The sequence below is a fragment of the Mandrillus leucophaeus genome, unplaced genomic scaffold (genome assembly GCF_000951045.1).
Source record: "Mandrillus leucophaeus isolate KB7577 unplaced genomic scaffold, Mleu.le_1.0 Scaffold258, whole genome shotgun sequence".
Lineage (NCBI taxonomy): Eukaryota > Metazoa > Chordata > Mammalia > Primates > Cercopithecidae > Mandrillus > Mandrillus leucophaeus.
This window is the reverse complement of record NW_012102676.1, coordinates 4,718,002-4,736,011: the sequence shown is the minus strand read 5'-3', so window position 1 is coordinate 4,736,011 and position 18,010 is coordinate 4,718,002. Positions and strand designations below refer to the sequence as shown.

The 18,010-nt window shown below is 37.9% G+C and overlaps 1 protein-coding gene across 3 annotated transcripts in view; it reads left to right on the top strand.

Annotated features, from left to right (window-relative positions):
• Positions 1–17,584, top strand: part of SCIN (scinderin) — a 91,607-nt gene extending 74,023 nt beyond the window's left edge. For all 3 annotated transcript variants that reach the window (XM_011983969.1, XM_011983968.1, XM_011983970.1), the window contains 7 exons: positions 61–151; positions 4,315–4,485; positions 8,128–8,305; positions 8,574–8,695; positions 13,443–13,520; positions 15,802–15,862; positions 16,557–17,584. In XM_011983969.1, the coding sequence (XP_011839359.1) occupies positions 61–151; positions 4,315–4,485; positions 8,128–8,305; positions 8,574–8,695; positions 13,443–13,520; positions 15,802–15,862; positions 16,557–16,684 (829 nt within the window). In that variant the 3' untranslated portion in view covers positions 16,685–17,584. The remainder of the gene's footprint in view (positions 1–60; positions 152–4,314; positions 4,486–8,127; positions 8,306–8,573; positions 8,696–13,442; positions 13,521–15,801; positions 15,863–16,556) is intronic.
• The last annotated feature ends 426 nt before the right edge of the window (positions 17,585–18,010 follow it).

Genomic DNA, 18,010 nt, shown 5'->3' with positions numbered 1-18,010 from the left:
AAAAAAAAAAAAAAAAAAAACTTAAAGGCAAGCTAATTTATTTCACTTTCATTCCTCTAGGCAAGGAGCAAATGCCACACGAGATGAGCTGACAACATCTGCGTTCCTGACTGTTCAGTTGGATCGGTCCCTCGGAGGACAGGCTGTGCAGGTTGGGATATTTTTACCCCCAAAACTCACACAAGTTAAAGTCTTGCTAGCTCCATGGATAGCTATAGCTCCCTCCCAAGTTGGGATAGAAATTTGACATTTTCTTGATATGAACTCTGTTTTCATATTGAAATTCAAATATTCCTACTCTCATTTCAAATTAGTTCTCTCAGATTCTGGAAAGGAGGGAACAAACACAAGCAACAAAAACTATCAACAGATTTAAGATCCCAAAAGAATCTTCCCATTAGAATCACACCCTATGTCAGTGATAGTCGCTTGACATTAAAACGGTTTTACCTGTATTATTGTTTCCAGCTGTTGTTCAACAGATACGGTAGGCAGAATAATCCCCCAAGGTGTTCATGTCCTAATCCTCAGAACCTGCAAGTGTGATATGTTACAAAGCAAAGGAGAGTTAAGGTTGGAGATGGAGTTACGGTTGCTCATCAGCAGATCTTAAGCTAGGGAGATTATCTGGGATTACTGGGTGGACCTAGTGTAATCACCAGGGTCCTTATAAGTAAAACAGAAAGCCAGACAGAATCAGAGGGATGCAGCATGGGAAAGACCAACCAGCGATCACTAGCTTTGAGGATGGAGGGAACAATTACATATTATATAGTTTGCAAATTGCTAGAAGGAGAATATTGAACATTCCCAACACAAAGAAATGATAAATATTTGAGATGATGTTATGCTAGTTACCCTAATCTGATCACCATACATTGTATGTACCCCATGAATATCTACAATTATTAATCAATTAAAAAATAAAATTAAAAATAAGAAGATGGAAGAGAGTCCCTAGCAAAGGAATATGGGCAACCTCTAGAAACCAGAAAAAGCAAGGAATAGATTCATTCCTAGAGCCTCTAGAAAGGACTATAGCCCTGCAATAGCTTGATTTTAGCCCCATGACTAAATCGTTATTCCACATTTTAGCCCAGTGATCTATCTAAATTAACCCCATAACTCATTTCAGACTTCTGACCTCCAAAACTGTAAGATGATAAATTTGTGTTGTTTTAAGCCACTAAATCATAGTAATTTGTTACAGCAATTATGTAACAAATTATAATTTGAGAAATAAATACAACAGTACAGAACAAGCACAGATTAGCAATTCTAATTAATAGGTAGAAAAAAGACTCATTTTCTTACACTCTCAAATCATAAACATGCGTAAGTTATGTTTTGCACAAGTAAACAGAAATAAATCTTGATAAAATAGCATGAGTCCTTATATTTCCCTTTTAGGTACCAAAATCTTTACTGAAACAAAGTCCATCACCCAAAAGTGAGGGAGGAAGTGGTGGAGAGGGAGAAAGCATGAACAGAAATGGGAGGGACAAAGAGAAAAGATAGGGAGGAAGGGGAAAGAAAAGGGGAAGGAGGGGAGGAGAGGGAAGAGAAGAAAGGGAAATCATGGAGGAAGAAATGAGACAAGTAGGAAGGAGGAGAGAAGAGGAAGGGCAAGGGAGAGGACAGTGTGAGAGGGAGGAGAGATATATTTTTTTATTTGGGTATTTCTGAAAAAAAAAATTACTTGTCGAGAATGACTAAATCCAAATTCAAAATGAAAATTTCATGTAATTAAAAATGAGTCAACTTTTTAGTATATCTATGTAACTTATCTATCTATCTTATCTATCTCTATCTGGAGACAGAGAGAGAGATTAAAATAGAGAAAAATGGGCAGGAAAAGATAATATACTGCTTTATTTATTATAAAACTTTAAATGTTATACAGTGTCAGACAATATCAATGTCTAGTTCTAGATCTCACTGTGTCTAAGAGACTGCTGTTTCTAGCCTGGTTCAACCTTCTGTCCTCTCCTAAGTTCAACTGCTCCTCCTTTTATATTTATGGTGGAGTATCTGCTACTTGTTTCAGGACCCTTATTAGTTACCATGAAAAAGTTTAGGTCTTTGTTTTTTAAATTCCCTTACTGTATAAGTGACATACAGACTTCAAGGAGACCCTGTTTTCCTCTAGTGTGCCCCAGTGTGTCTGTCTGCTTTCTTGTTCATTCTGGGAGAGGGCACTTGCTTGTTCCTTTTCCCTACAGCTGGCTGGAGCTTTCTCTCTCCCTCTCTCTCATTCCCTGTGTCTTCCTAGCTGGAGCTGCGCACACTGCTGCCTGTTTTCTGCCTGCCTGTTGTCTTTGGCCAGTTTTTGAGAAGCCATCTGCTCCTATCTGGTGGGAAAAGCATCTTACAGATTAGAGTTCAAACGGAAAGCAGGTGCTTACTTGGCCAGTGCAGTGATGTTTCTGATACAGCAGCATTAAACACTCCCTTTGCATGGTTGTGCCTGTTTAACTTCCTCATTCCTGGTGTCAAGGGAGCTAAGATTCTATATGGTATAAAAGGGTTTTTCTGTCTTGTTTACAAATCTTTGTCAGTGTGTAATTGCTTATTTTAATATAATAATTAAATAGAGAGGCAAGTTAGACACTTTAGAACATAAAGTGTAAGATGTGGAGGCTGAAGTTGGTCTTCCAGCTGGTTTCCTTCCCATCTTGATACAAGTTAGTAGATACATAAAACAAGTTACATCTAAATTTAAAGGTACATATTAACTTTTTAAAAATAACTTGCTAATTTTTAATTAACAAATTAATGAGATGACTGCATTATTTAAATGCACTCAATTCTATGAAATTTAGTTGATCTTTAAGTTATTACTTACCAAACTGTCACAAAAAACTTTGAAGATATGCATTGTCTTACATATTTCATATTTCATAGTACTATATTTGATACACTTGATTATGGGTTTCCATGAATTGTTAGCCAGTTGAATCCTAAATTGACAACAAAATGGTAATTTTTAGTTTAATCACTAGATGGCAATAGCTTACAATAATGCATGAAAAAACTAAAGTATTGCGGTTTTCAATGCTCCTTTGTAGAATATATTAACCATTAAAATTACTTTTAATCAACCTTTTGTCTTTCTTATTCTCCTTTGACAGTAAGAGATGGGCCTTAATCAGTGTTTCACTTTCTCTCATGTTGGCAATTAAAGTTTTCTCCATGTTATATGAAATGCTAAGCCAACAGTTTTAGGTATTTGTGAGACCATAACTGACAAAACATTTCCATAATTTGCTGCTCACTTATTTGAATGCCTACTAATTGAAATATATTTATGAAGTCAATTATTTTCAATGCCTTTAGGCCTCCCTCTAATGGTACATGCATCAGCATTCCCATTCACCTGGCTTCTAGAAAAAGACAAACCAGGGGAAGTGAGACGGTTCAATTTTCGCATAGGGCAGAACAAATGAAAACAACGGGAGACTGACATGAAATTTGAACTCTTTATGTAAATGCATCAATAGTTTGTGTGAGAAATAGGAAATTCTAATCCAATATTTGGGGCTAATAAATAAAATCAAGCAAATAATTTCCTTTTTTTTTCAATTTCCTCATCCTGAAAAATCTTTTTTTAAAAAAAAAAGACTTATTTTTTAAAAAATCTTATTTTTTAAAGTTTCTTATATTAAGCATATCTACTATTACATTTCTATAGGTAAGTTAAAAAGTAGAAAACATATTCTGTTTATTTTTGCCCGTTTTTAATGCTTGTATAGAAATCTTTGTAATTTTTTTTATTTTACAAATACAGAGATATAGAAATAATGAGTATGGCTTGGGGTCATCTTATGTTGTAAAGCATTTGAATGCACATCTCTTAACCTTCTGAACCAGATCCAAAAACATGAGATTCTAGTACCTCTGTAAGTATCTGTAAGTGTTACTGGCGCCCTTGAAAGAAGAGCGATTTTCACTTAAGATTTTCACATAAGGTCGCAGACACCAGCACTTTGGTGTTACCTTGTCTCTTTCGGAGATGTAACAAACAAACTTAAATCTTCATACTTTTCAAAAACAGAAAGTATTGGAGCATGGTGATGTTTCCCCTGACAAGAAACTACTCAGGGACACCGTGCCTGCAAAAACAAAAGATTCTTAAGTCACCAAGGAAAACTGATTTTCATTAACCTATATTTTCTGTTAATCATCATTTCTCCTGCTCTTGACTTTTTATTTTTTTTATTTTCAAAAAGAAAACATAAGAACACATTTGGAACTAAAACCTTCTTTCACGGTACTCTTAATTATATTTTTTTTATTCCCCTTCTCCCCCATCAGATCCGAGTCTCCCAAGGCAAAGAGCCTATTCACCTGCTGAGTTTGTTCAAAGACAAACCGCTCATTATTTACAAGAATGGAACATCAAAGAAAGGAGGTCAGGCACCTGCTCCCCCTACACGCCTCTTTCAAGTCCGGAGAAACCTGGCATCTATCACCAGAATTGTGGAGGTAATGTCATGCATTCCATAAAACATGTCCTAGTTGTGGACTTCCCAATGGACCTGAGCCATCAGCAAATATTAGACTTTAAAAACTTGGCAAATAAACTCCCTTCATTTCTATAATTAATCCACTGTTCAAAATTTTAAAAACACTAATAGCAGGAGAGTTGAGTAAAAAGTAAAACTCCAGATACCAGGCCTCTCCTATTTTTCAATTGCATTGAACCCAAACAAATAAATTTTTAAGAATACTATCACAAATTAGCTATCAAAAGCATGAGGCTTCTTAAGCTCCATCTTGAAAGGCCTGAGGTGGATGGATCACAGGTGATGGTCAGGTGATTGACCACAGTGGAGACATTTGAGAGGGAAGGCCCTCGTTTGCACAAGTGTAACAAATATGGGAGGCATGTCCCACCACACTGGACCAGAACCGTAACTGAACTGGCCCCATGAGCTGTTTCTGACAGCAGCTGGGAGAGAAATCAGACCCCATGCCATGGTGCCATAAGATAAGGAGACCTCCAGGTATAGACAAGGCCAGTCTGCCCAGGTTTTTAAATAGCTAAGTGCTTTGACCTTAGGACAATCCTGTCACCCCAGTCACCATTGAAATCTAAGTCTTCCACATCACCCTTACACTGCCCGGCATACTCTGCATATCAAGCCTGGAGCTGTCCCTCAAACTCCCCCTCCATACAAGTCAATCAGCAGACCCTTGAAACCCGGGTTGGTCATCTCATCCCTCCACCTGTGACCTCTTCTCTAAGCCTCCCTCTCCCTGCACCTGATTTCTCTACGACTGTCCTCTGAGGACAGATTCCCCTGCAGACCTTCTCAAGTGGAACTTGTGTTTTCCCAAGGCCCACTCACCACGGCCTCAGGGATGGGGCTGGACAAGTTCCCCCTCCCCCCGCCCCCGCTCACCTTTACCTCTTTGATTTTATCTTGCCTCTCTCCTTTGTATCAGACTTTCCCTCCTCCAGACCTCTTGTGCTTTCATAGACTGAACTGCCAGTCCTTCTCCTCTTCTTTGATGACTTCAGCCATTATCTCACTATTTCCATCTCTTTGGCTTCTCTCTTCCAGCAGTCTTTTGCTTGACCGCATTTCATCTCACACTCACATGGTCCTATACTAAATTTTGCCATTTGCAATAACTATAGCTCCTCAGAAATCTGTTCCAGTCATCTAATCTCTGACAACTCTCTCCTGTCCTTTGGCTCCTTTACTCTAGAATGCACATTCTGGCAATTCTCCAGGCCTATAGCTGAATCCATGAACCCGCTGCCTCCTTCACACCCCACCCTTCATGTCCTCCTTTCTCCCCAGATCCCCAGCATCCCCTTCTCTCTACTGATAACTTTAATTTAGAGTTCACAGAGAAGATAAATCAGGCATAAATCATCTTATCTACTCCCCTGCAACTTTATCAATTTGTCTGCATCTATGTATATATTCTCTTTCCCTCCTGTTTTATGAAATAAATATCAAATTTGTATTTATATTTTTAAGTTAATAAATATTTTATATTAGGAAGTTCCATATATGAAGTGTCTTATAAGTGATTATATACTATACATATTACATATATACTATTATCCATAAATTAGCAATGAATAATGTATTTGTATACAGTTATATATCAATAAATAGTTTATTAAATGTTTATTACATAGACTATCCCTCCTATCTAAGGCCCAATTCCTCCTCCGCCCACCTGGCCACCAACTTCTGTCTGGATCCTTCCCTTTCTTGCTTTCCTAAGAAATCTCCTGGATTTCTGTCTTTCCCGTGCATTTATTCCACTTCTAGTTCATCATGATTGCAAGCAGTAATCTCCTTTCATTCTGTATCATCAATTTATTTTTCTATGTGAAATCATTCACTTTGAACTACAAAGATGACTGTAACAAAAACCTCCTGTCATTTCTTTAAAAACTGTGTCTTGACCTTGACCATTACCTTCTCTAGCTACTGCATCATTTCTCTGTCCTTCTTAAGAGCACATATCATTGAAAGGTTTGTCTTGAGTGTTTTCACTCACTCATCATCTCTACTTTTTAGAGCCAGTTCTTTCTAAAACCACCTCAATCAGGTGTCCATCCCACTAGTCCACTGAATTGGTTTTTATCTAGTTTGCCGGTGACCTGCCGCATGCCACAATCAAAGGTCACTTTTCTGATCTCGTTTTTCTCAACTTCCCACTAGCATTTGCCAGTCAGCCTTTCCAGTTTTATTGAGCACTTCTTTTTTTCACTAGGTGAATGTATCCCCACACTTACCATGGTTTCTTCCTAACCTATCGGCCACTCCTCTCGGGCCAGTTTGCTGTGTTTTCCTCTTCTGTTTGACCTCTCAGTTCTTCAGTGCTCCAAGCCTCGGCCTTGGCCCCTTCACCATGGTCTCATTTAGTCACATAGTATAAATGCCAGCGTATGTATTGATCTTATCCAGAACCTTCTGTGTATGGATTCTTCTATGTTTAATTATGACTATTATTTTTTGACATTTAAAAACTATCAAAATGACATTTAAGCATTCATTATCTATGGGCATTCTCAGTTGATTTCAGATGGGAAAGTCAACCAAAATGCACCATTCCTACATTCTGATTTCTTCCCCAGTGGACATTCCTTTGTGAGACCTCATCAGCTGCTTGCAGTGCATCTCTTTATTTCCTTGCGGCCTCTCAAACCAGCTTTCACATTCCCAGCCTCTCTGAAATGCACCAGTCAAGATCATTTCACAAGTCTTCCTGTCTTCATCTGCTGGCAGTCTAAGTCTTTATAAGGTTCTGTTTTAGATCTCATTTCCTGATCTCACACCAGTCTGGGCATAGATCTCTTGTCACCTTCTATCCTTCATCCTGGCTCTTTCCTCTGGACCCATAATGAGATGTATATATTAGAAATTGGAAGCTCTGGAAGCCAGACTTGGTTCCTGTAATTCTCCATCATCACATCTGATAGATTCCTTTGAGCTTGGTCTGTGAGGCCTCATTCCTGCTGGGAGAGAATTTTTATCATTTTCCTGAATGTTCCCAATTCCTGGACATGCCTTTAAAACTTTCAACAGTCGTTCCTTCCTCCTCTAGTGTTCTCTCCTTGGACAGGCTCCTGAGAAACCTGGTGAAATTCAACTCTCCACATCGTGGATGCCTTCATCCTGGCAGTTCAGTGTAGATGGCCAAGCAGCATCATCTGGCACAGCAAATCACCCCTGCCTTCTTGAAGCATTTTCCTCACTTGGCCTCAAGATCACTACACTTTTGTTTTCCTCCTCCATCTCAGCTACTCCCCCTCAGTCTTGCTTATTGGTTCTTCTTCCTCTTTCTGGAATCACATATCACACTTGTTCGACAATTATGCAGAAAGTCATGCCAGTGACATAGTAGCACAGTCATATGGTCAGAAAGGTTCTCAGAGAGAAGGACACAGAGTCACAAATTCACAAGTGACACAGACCACAGTGCTCCTACTCTAGGGTTTAAAACACCGTAGTGGTGTCCCAGAGCTGCCCTGAATTAATTTCCTGGGATAGGGCAGAAGGCTATGTATGGTTTGCCACAGTCACAGCTTCTAGGACATGTTTATTGAGGGAGCAGCAATGCATTTGAATCACTGTTTTATTTTTCTTCATATTCCAGGTTGATGTTGATGCACATTCACTGAATTCTAACGATGTTTTTGTCCTGAAACTGCCACAAAATAGTGGCTACATCTGGATAGGAAAAGGTGCTAGCCAGGAGGAGGAGAAAGGAGCAGAGTATGTAGCAAGTGTCCTCAAGTGCAAAACCTTACGGATCCAAGAAGGCGAGGAGCCAGGTGTGTGCTGTGGAGCCAAGGGCACTAACTAGATTTTATATTGATATGATTGCCAATCATCTTTTTTTCACCAAAAAGCCACTTTCTAACGGTTTATAAGGATTAACAATCTCTCCATTAGTTGCAAAGGTGGGTGGGTGATGGTACCTGATTCCTTTAAGTAACTTCTCAACATTGAAACCAAGGTGAGATGATATTTGTTCATATAAAGCAACAGCAAGCATGTGTTCCTGAAAATGCACTGGATAACTGAGTGTGTTTTCCACAGAGGAGTTTTGGAGTTCCCTTGGAGGGAAAGAAGACTACCAGACCTCCCCACTACTGGAGACCCAGGCTGAAGACCATCCACCTCGGCTTTATGGCTGCTCTAACAAAACTGGAAGATTCATTGTAAGTGTCTTTAAAAACAGTGGGATAGGGCCGGGTGCAGTGGCTTGTGCCTGTAATCCCAGCACTTTGGGAGGCCGAGACAGGCAGATGCCCCGAGGTCAGGAGTTTGAGACCAGCCTGGCCAAAATGTAGAAACCCTGTTTCTAGTAAAAATACAAAAATTGGCTGGGTGTGGTGGTGCATGCTTGTAATTCAAGCTACTTGGGAGGCTTGAGGCAGGAGAATCACTTGAACCCAGGAGGCGGAGGTTGCAGTGAGCCAAGATCGTGCCACTCCACTCCACTCCAGCCTGGGCCACAAGAGGGAAACTCCGTCTCAAAAAAAAAAAAAAAAAGGCGGGGTGGTGGGGGCGGGCGCAGTGGCTCACGCCTGTAATCCCAACACCTTGGGAAGCCGAGATGGGTGGATCATGAGGTCAAGGAGTTTAAGACCAGCCTGGCCAATATGGTGAAATCCCATCTCTACTACAAATACAAAAATTAGCCAGGCATGGTGGTGTGTGCCTATAGTCCCAGCTACTTGGGAGGCTGAAACAGGAGAATCTCTTGAACCCGGGAGGCAGAGGTTGCAGTGAACCAAGATCATGCCACTGGCGTCACTGTGCTGCAGCCTGGACAACAGAGTGAGACTCCATCTCAAAAAAAAAAAAAAAAAAAGGAGTGGGATAGAACCTAACAACACCGGGAGGGGCAGTCCCATGTGGCTCTGACACTTTCAGACGTGCTACTGTTCTGAATCTCAGTTTCTGCCTGCCTGCAAACCATGGTAACAACCTTTGCTCTACACAGGGTTTTTTTTTTAACTTTTATTTTAAGTTCAGGGGTACATGTGCAGGTTCGTTACACAGGTAAACTTGTGTCGTGGGGACTTGTTGTACAGACTATTTCATCACCCAGTTATTAAGTCTAGTACCCATTAGTTATTTTTCCTGATTGTCTCACTCCTCCCACACTCCACCTTTTGATAGACCCCAGTGTGTGTTGTTCCCCTCTATGTGCCCATGTGTTCTCATCATTTAGCTCCCACTTATAAGTGAGAACCTGCAGTATTTGGCTTTCTGTTCCTTACACAGGGTGTTTTTAAGGGTTAATGATGTAATTAATGTGAAAGCATTAATGTTGTGATGTCCTATATAGATTAAGCTGCTCTTAAAAGTACCAGCTACTTTACACCTGTGTGAGCATGCAGTTGCTGTATGAATAGGTATGTGGTTAGATTTGTTAATTTAATAATCTGGCATTTTCTATGGGCAGCAATCATTATTTCTGATCGAACTATGTAAATTTTACATGTCAATTTCCCAGCGGAGTAAAAATTTTCACCATATTGACTGAATTAAAAATATTATGAAAATATTATGATCATTGAGCAAAAATCACAGAAAGCTATATATGCAGTTACAAATTAACTGACATCAACAGGAATGTTTTATTTCATAGTCAATTACAAGCTTTGACTTCCAGTCAGTCAGAAGTAAAATTAGAAGTATGTGTATGCATGTCTTAGTTCAAACTCCTATAACAAAAATACCATTGACTGTGTGGTTTAAACCACAAACATTTATTTTTCACAATTCTGAAGGCTGAGAAGTCCAAGATTAAGGCACTAGCAGATCTGATGTCTGGTGAGGGAACCACTTTCTAGCCTTCTTGTGTCCTCACATGGCCAAGAGAGCAAGCTCTAGCCTCGGTCTTTCCTTATAAGGACGCTAAGCAGGGGCATTGCACCCTAATGGCCTCATCTGAACCTAATTACCTCCTAAGGACCCCACCTCCTACTACCATGCCATTGGGGGTTAGAGGTTTAACATAGGAATTCTGGGGGGAAACAAACATCCAATATAAAAGAATACAAGAGTGATTTTACACTGGGCTCTGAAATATCATCCTGAACCACAGCCTATCACCTAAATTTCAAAAAAAAGTTATACTTTCTCTGTTTCACATGCTAAGTTTTTGCTAAATTTTTCATTTAAAGAATGAATTCCTCTTTTATATAAAATTTGATCTACAGATTTTGGTCAACATGTCCTAGTGAATAAATGCAAACTTTATTTTTCAACACAGGAAAGAAAATTTCCCATGTATTTTGCCAGATATTTTGATTACTAGAAATAAAATTACTTGAGATGAAGTGGTTCAAGTCCCCCTTGAAGCTTATAAATAATTTGACCTACAAGTTAAAGATTTAAACAGTGCATTGAGATAAATATTTGGTTGCTATATACCAAAATTTGCTCACCTACTTTACAGGAAATCCCTGAACTTGCTATATTGTATGGATTTGTCATCAGAAAAATCTGCTGTTTTATTGTTTTGACTGGTAACTTGATATTGCATCCAAGCAACTTATTTTTCAGCATATGCTTTTATAATTTCTTATTTTAATTATTTATTAACATTGCTATAAATTAGATATTTGTTTCCAAGAAAGATGTATTTTACAAAAATAAGTACCTAGGCTTTGTTCTCAGTGTGTTTAAAAAAAAAGAATTGTTAGTCTTTGGCTTTTTGTTATGCACGTATATTAGCCTTTAAGAGAAATATAAATTTTCTCTGCACCAACTCATTTTCTTGTTTGATGTTTGGAACCCCTTCCACTCCCTTTATAGTTTAAGGCAACGGATTGTTGCTAACAAGTATTTGATCTTATAATTACTATCAGAAAGTAGGTTTTACACATGTAGAGTCCTACAAGGCAGCTACAAGGCAGCAGAGCTTATTAGCTAAAAGTACAGCTTTTGGAACCAATCTGCCCATGTGCTGTCACTTACCTGGTGGTAGTACTTGCTGGCTGTGTGACTTTAGGCTGGTTACTGAGCCTAACTGGGCTGTAGTTGTCTCAACTCTAAAATGGTGGTAATCATAGTGCCTACTTCATAGGGTTGCTGTGAATATTAAATTAGCTGTTGCATATAAAAGATTAGAACAGTGCCTGACATCAAGTAAGTGCTATTTAAAGTTTTTCTTTTTAAAATCATTATGTGATTGGTATATGTCCTATAAAAATAATATAAATAAATCCTTTGCCCTCTAAATGGTCAAGGTTTTTTGTTTTATTTTGTATAACAATCTCAAAATCTCATCAGATTACAACAAACATGAATTGTCATGCTCAGATGTCTGCAGGCTGCCTGGAACTAGGTTCATCTATGCTGGGCGCATGTTTTGGGTTTATACATATTTTTCCAGTGACAAAGCCAAAGACACAAAAAGGCCCTTGCTGAGTCACCTTTGCTAATATGACATGGCCAAGGCCCCAGTGAGCTCCACAACACTGCAGAGTCACATGCCAGAGGGAGTGAATAAAGAACTGGGAACCATAATCCAAACTCCTGCCTTAAGGATCCAGGGGGGTTTTCACCCACAATTCTCTAAAAATACTGAACTTTAGATTAATACATGCCCATTGGTATTGGGTGAAGCTAACCCTCCCATTACCCTTTAATGCTATAACTATAATTTAACACAATTAAAAATAAAAAAAAAATTTGTACATGCAATATTATGTTATAATGTCATCTTATTGAAAATTTTTGATTTATTAAAATGGCCAGGCCTATTGACTTTCTCTTTTTTTTTTTTTTTTTTTTTTTGAGACAGAGTCTCCCTCTGTTGTTCAGGCTGGAGTGCAATGGCACAGTCTTGACTCACTGCAACCTCCGCCTCCCAGGTTCAAGCAAGTCTCCTACCTCAGCCTCCTGAGTGGCTGGAACTACAGGCGCCTGCCACCACACCCGGCTAATTTTTGTATTTTTAGTAGAGACGGGGTTTCACCTGTTGGCTAGGCTGGTCTTGAACTCCTGACCTCATGATCCGCCTGCCTTGGCCTCCCAAAGTGCTGGGATTATAGGCATGAGCCATGATGCTCGGCCCTATTGATTTTTTAAAAGTAATCTTGACCTACAAAATGAAAGATAATTTAATACTCGGACCATAAACTCAATGTTTTTAGGAACTAGATAGGCAACATAAATCTGTGAAACAATTAGTCATAAGGGACTGGAAGTATAGCGGATTGTGAGCAAATTGACTATATATGTGGGCAGTCAAATGTGCCAACCTTAGGGATGAGATTTAGAAAATATGATTCAATATATAGTTTATTGAAATGCCAGGCTTGAGGATAGCTACCCGGGAAACACTAACTCCAAATGAATGGGGCCAGTGTTTTAAAGTGGAGGAGTTAAAGTTTCACTGACAATAGGCAGAAACAGAGAAATTATAGCAGGCTTATGTAATTTTTTATATAAGACCAGTGCATACTGACAGTGATTTGATTGGTTACAGATTGCTATTAATACTTTCCAAGGAAGAATACGTTCTTACTTTGTGAGGAGTGGTGATCTGAGGGGGGTCTTAGCTCTGCACCCTTTGGTCTTCCGAATTATTTGCAGAAAAAAAGGCAAAAGCTTGAGTGCATGCCTCAAGACTCAGGCCACATAGCCACATTCCTCTCAAAGCTCAGAATAATTTAAGGTTCCACCAGCTTTATATTTGAATTATTTAATTTCACAAATGCAATGTTTATATTAAATACTGTGCTGGCCAAATAAAATACCACCAGTTTGTGATGCCAAATTAATGATCAATTATTTAAAATTTTATTACCCGAAAAAGAAGAAAAAAATTACTACCAAATTTTATTTTCATTATACTCAAAAAAAAAAATACAGGGCATTTGTATCCTATGTATTAGAAAAATCACTGCTTTACTGTTTGCTCATATAGCTTTTTATACCTTTCAGATTGAAGAGGTTCCAGGAGAGTTCACCCAGGATGATTTAGCAGAAGATGATGTTATGTTACTAGATGCTTGGGAACAGGTACAACTACATTTTGTTCATAACAAGAGAATGCATTCTTGGTTGAAAGATGACAGAACTTGCTTTGAGAAATGGTAAATCTAGATATAAATGAGCCTAGAGATTTAGGCTGTATTAAAAATACACACACATTTGGTAAAAAATGAAACTAATACATATGGCAAGTTGATTTCTTCCTATGAAAATAATTCCAGAGCTACCATCTTTGGCTTTACAGTTATAGGCAAAAAAACTGTTATTTTTCATTTATTTGTAAAAATTACTCATTCCTAATTTGTTTATAATTCATTTAATAAGTGTATTAGTGTGTACAGTGTCATGGGGGTACAATGCCATTGAGGAAACCAACATATTCAAAATTTCTCTTGAAATTTGACAAGAAGTCATGGGTGCCCCTCCCCTGGGGAAGAAACAGACAGAATAGTTTTGAATCTACACAGTAAAATATGTTACTGTTTTATTTATCTTAATTTTCAAGGAAATTAATGGTGATTTGACATGCCACATCTCATAGATTTTTAACCTCTATGTAAATTAACAGTGAAAGAGAAAAGTAAATATATTATGAACTAAATTATATAGAACAAGTGTGAAATGCTTATCTGAATTAGGCCTAGTCTTAGAGGCAAGCACAGAGATTGTTCCTTTTAAGTTTGTTCCCAACTGATAAAACATTCAGTTATATCACACCCTCGCTTCTGATCTACAATGACCATGTTTGACTTGAGGGCCCAGCCTCAGATTCTTGCCAAGTGAATGGAGTACTTATTTCTAGATGAGATTTAAATCTCCAAGTCAATAAAGCACTCTTGTGTATTTAAGAATTAAAGAAGAATTACACTTCCTTATTCAGATATATATTTAATTTTTCTCATTTGTAGTCAACTCTTGTTTCTGTAACCATGGATACTTTTTAGAATATTTACCAAGCCACATTTCATTTTTTAAAGTCATACTTTTTATTTACATTACCATGCTGTCATGGTTTGTTCTGTGCCCTGCACACAAATATTTCAGCACTTTCAGTATGAATTAGAATACAGTCTAAACATAACTGACCAAAATTGCTCTGCCACAAGTGATTTTAAAGAGATTTCAATATAAGGTAATTCAGGAAATTTTTTCAGCATTAAAGTACCCCCACCAACACATTTGATAAGGAGAAGGATATATACAGATTGTATAATTATATAATTATATCAATTTTTTAAAAAAATTGCTATTTAAATACTAAACATTATAGCATTTTTACCAACATCTTATAGGGAGGGCACGCTACTAGAAGAGAAAAACACTAACCTTAAGTCAGAGGTTGCTGGAGGGAGTCTGGGATCACCCACAGACAAGCTCTGTGTCTACATGTAGTCCCTTCCAGCTAAGATCCACATCTAGGAAATGGGGATAATGACTGTGTAAGGGCCCAGGGAAAATTTCCCCTTCACTCTCCAAATGTTCATATAAAAATCAGTTGATAAAAGGCAGATTAATAGGAGAACAGGCATACAAATATATTAATGTGCACAGGAGTCATACAGAATGCAAGAACTGAAGAAATGGCTGGATGGTTGATGTTTTTGTACCATTTGGAAGTTACAGAAAGAATGGGGGATTGGAGGATGGCAAAACTGGTTATGGGAGTAGAGGCCTGGCTAGGAAAGGTGGTCTTGTTATGAATAAAACCTCACATAAAGTATAGATGGTAAATGTTTCTTTCAGACCTTTAAGGGTGTGAGACTCTCAGTTAATCTTCCCTAGATCCCGAAAAGGGAGGGCCTCAGAGAAAGCCCGGCTGCACCAATGCAGATTCTCTACAGATGCAGCTCTTCCCCCACAAAAGGCAGCTTTGCAGGACTATTTCTCTTTGCAAGCCCTCTGAACAGCCATCTCAAAATATGTCAAAGAAGTGTATTCAGAGGTGAAATATTTTGGTTTCCTTCGACTGACTGCTGTCACGCCCTAGGGGGTGGATGAAAAAAAAATCCACCCAATCTGTTGTTTTTGTGAAAGATCACTTTACAAACTAGAAAATACCATGTAAACATAAAATATCCAAGTGTGAAATCTGAAGTGAAACTGGCTAAATGTAAGTTTAGGTGTCTCCTGATGAGTGTGAACACTGGGAAAGTGATGGTACCTTTCTGGGCCACTGCCTCCACGTCCCTAACTTCTGCGAATGTTGTGAGGATTCAATGAGCAGTGTGTGCGTGAAGCACTTTACACAGGGCCTAGCCTGAGTCAACATCCCAGAAACCATACATATTGTTATTGTTTCATTTTTCAGATATTTATTTGGATTGGCAAAGATGCTAATGAAGTTGAGAAAAAAGAATCTCTGAAGTCTGGTAAGCTCAATTGATGGACAATTATAGCAGTAACCGGGCACCATTATGACCGAGTGTCTGACTGCTCTTTGCCACCATGTCTTACAAAACTACATTTCAAAATCAAGAAGTAGCTTAGCATTCCTCCTCAAAACTAAAGAGTAATGGGATTTTTTGAACTGGAGAATTTCCAGATGGGCACAAGAAAAAAATATGTTTTGTTATCTAATTTAGAATAGAATTATATCAATTTAACCTGAAAAACTTAAATTCATTTCAACCCTTGTTTTATTATGATAAGAGTAAAACCTCCATGACTGTGATACGCCAGATTTTTTAAACTTCCTTTTGACTAAAGCTGTTCTTTCTGGCACAATTTTCCTTTTACTGAAAAGTGTAACAATAATTATGCCACCAGAACAATTCTATAAAACTTGGAATTTTTTCGGGCATTGATGAGACTCGCATGTTGCTTTTCATGGCAGATGAGAGAAACCAAAAAGAAATTGTATTTGTCTACCTGGTCAATGGCAATTTAATTTATTACTTTCATTTGAAGAACTGTATTCGAAGAATTTTCATTTTCAATGTGGCCAATATTTATTTGCTCTTCTGAAATTTAATTTATTACTTTTATTCGAAGAATTTTCAATCTGCAGTTACTTTAGTTTAACCCAAACTAACCGAATTTATGTGTCTTTACAACTGTTTTTAGCCAAAATGTACCTTGAGACAGACCCTTCTGGAAGAGACAAGAGGACACCAATTGTCATCATAAAACAAGGCCATGAGCCACCCACATTCACAGGCTGGTTCCTGGGCTGGGATTCCAGCAAGTGGTAAACTGGTGTTTGTAAAAAGCAAACAAACATTACAAGGCAGTTATCTCATTGCTCTTTTGGGAGAGGAACAGGAAAAGCTTTTTGTTTATTTGTCTTTAGAAAATTAAGGCCAGGTACAGTGACTCACACCTGTAATCCCAGCACTTTCGGAGGCTGAGGCAGTCGGATCATTTGGGGTCAGGATTTCGAGACCAGCCTGGCCACCATGGCAAAACCCCGTGTCTACTAAAAATACAAAAAAAAAAAAAAATTAGCTGGGCATGGTGGCGCATACCTGTAATTCCAGCTACTTAGAAGACTGAGACCGGAAAATTGTTTGAACCCAGGAGGCTGAGGTTGTGGTGAGCCGGGATCGTGCCACCACACTGCAGCCTGGGCAACAGAGACTCTGTCTCAAAAAATAAATGAATAAATAAAAGTAACCTCAATCAAATGCCTATTTTTTAATGCTTAATTTTGGTTTGAAATTCTTCTTAAACTGGAGCTTTCTTACGTTAATACATTCAAATAACCTGAAGGAAACTTTCATTATAAGCCAATATTAGCTCTTCTGGAAACTGATTTATATCTTTTTTATGACCTTTCAAAAGTAAAATACTATGCATAATCTAGAGAGATTGTCAGATAGGAAATTTTATAATGCATTGGCCATTAGTCAAACTTGTTTTTTAACATGCCAGAGAAAAAGTTGTAATGCCTTGGAAGTTTTTCTCTTTTCTATAGATCATGTTCAAATGATTTGTATACTTGCAATAAGGTTTATGTTAAAGTGGCTTTAACAATTTGTTGCTATTTTCCTTCTTTAGTCAATGTGACTTTGATGCCATTAACTCCTACGTGTTATTTTCTAAGAGAAATTTTATCCTTTTTAAAAACCTTATTAAAAGTCTTTGAAAGCACAGCTCTTTCATGACAAAATGAATTGCATTGTTATCCACTTAGATAGATAGATATTTGACAGTACATGTTTAATATCACAAAAGATACATACAGAAAAACTTCACTAATGCTGTCTTTAATTATTAAAATACATCTCTTTGAAAGTTTTGTGTTATGACATTTTATTCAAATTTGATGAGTTAATTACACTATTAATTTTAAGGTCAAATACATCTATGCATAAGTAGATTGAGTTTAATATTTCTTAATTCATCCTCATTAAGTGGTCAAAATTAAACAGCTGTTCATGGTCAGATCATTATGAAAATTTTGAAATACGAGATTGCATGTGAAACACAGGTCCCCAGAAAACAGGAGTTGGGACAGAATCTGGAGCCCCAGTAAAGTAGGAACTGAATTTGGTCATTGGATAGAGGACTGGGTAGTT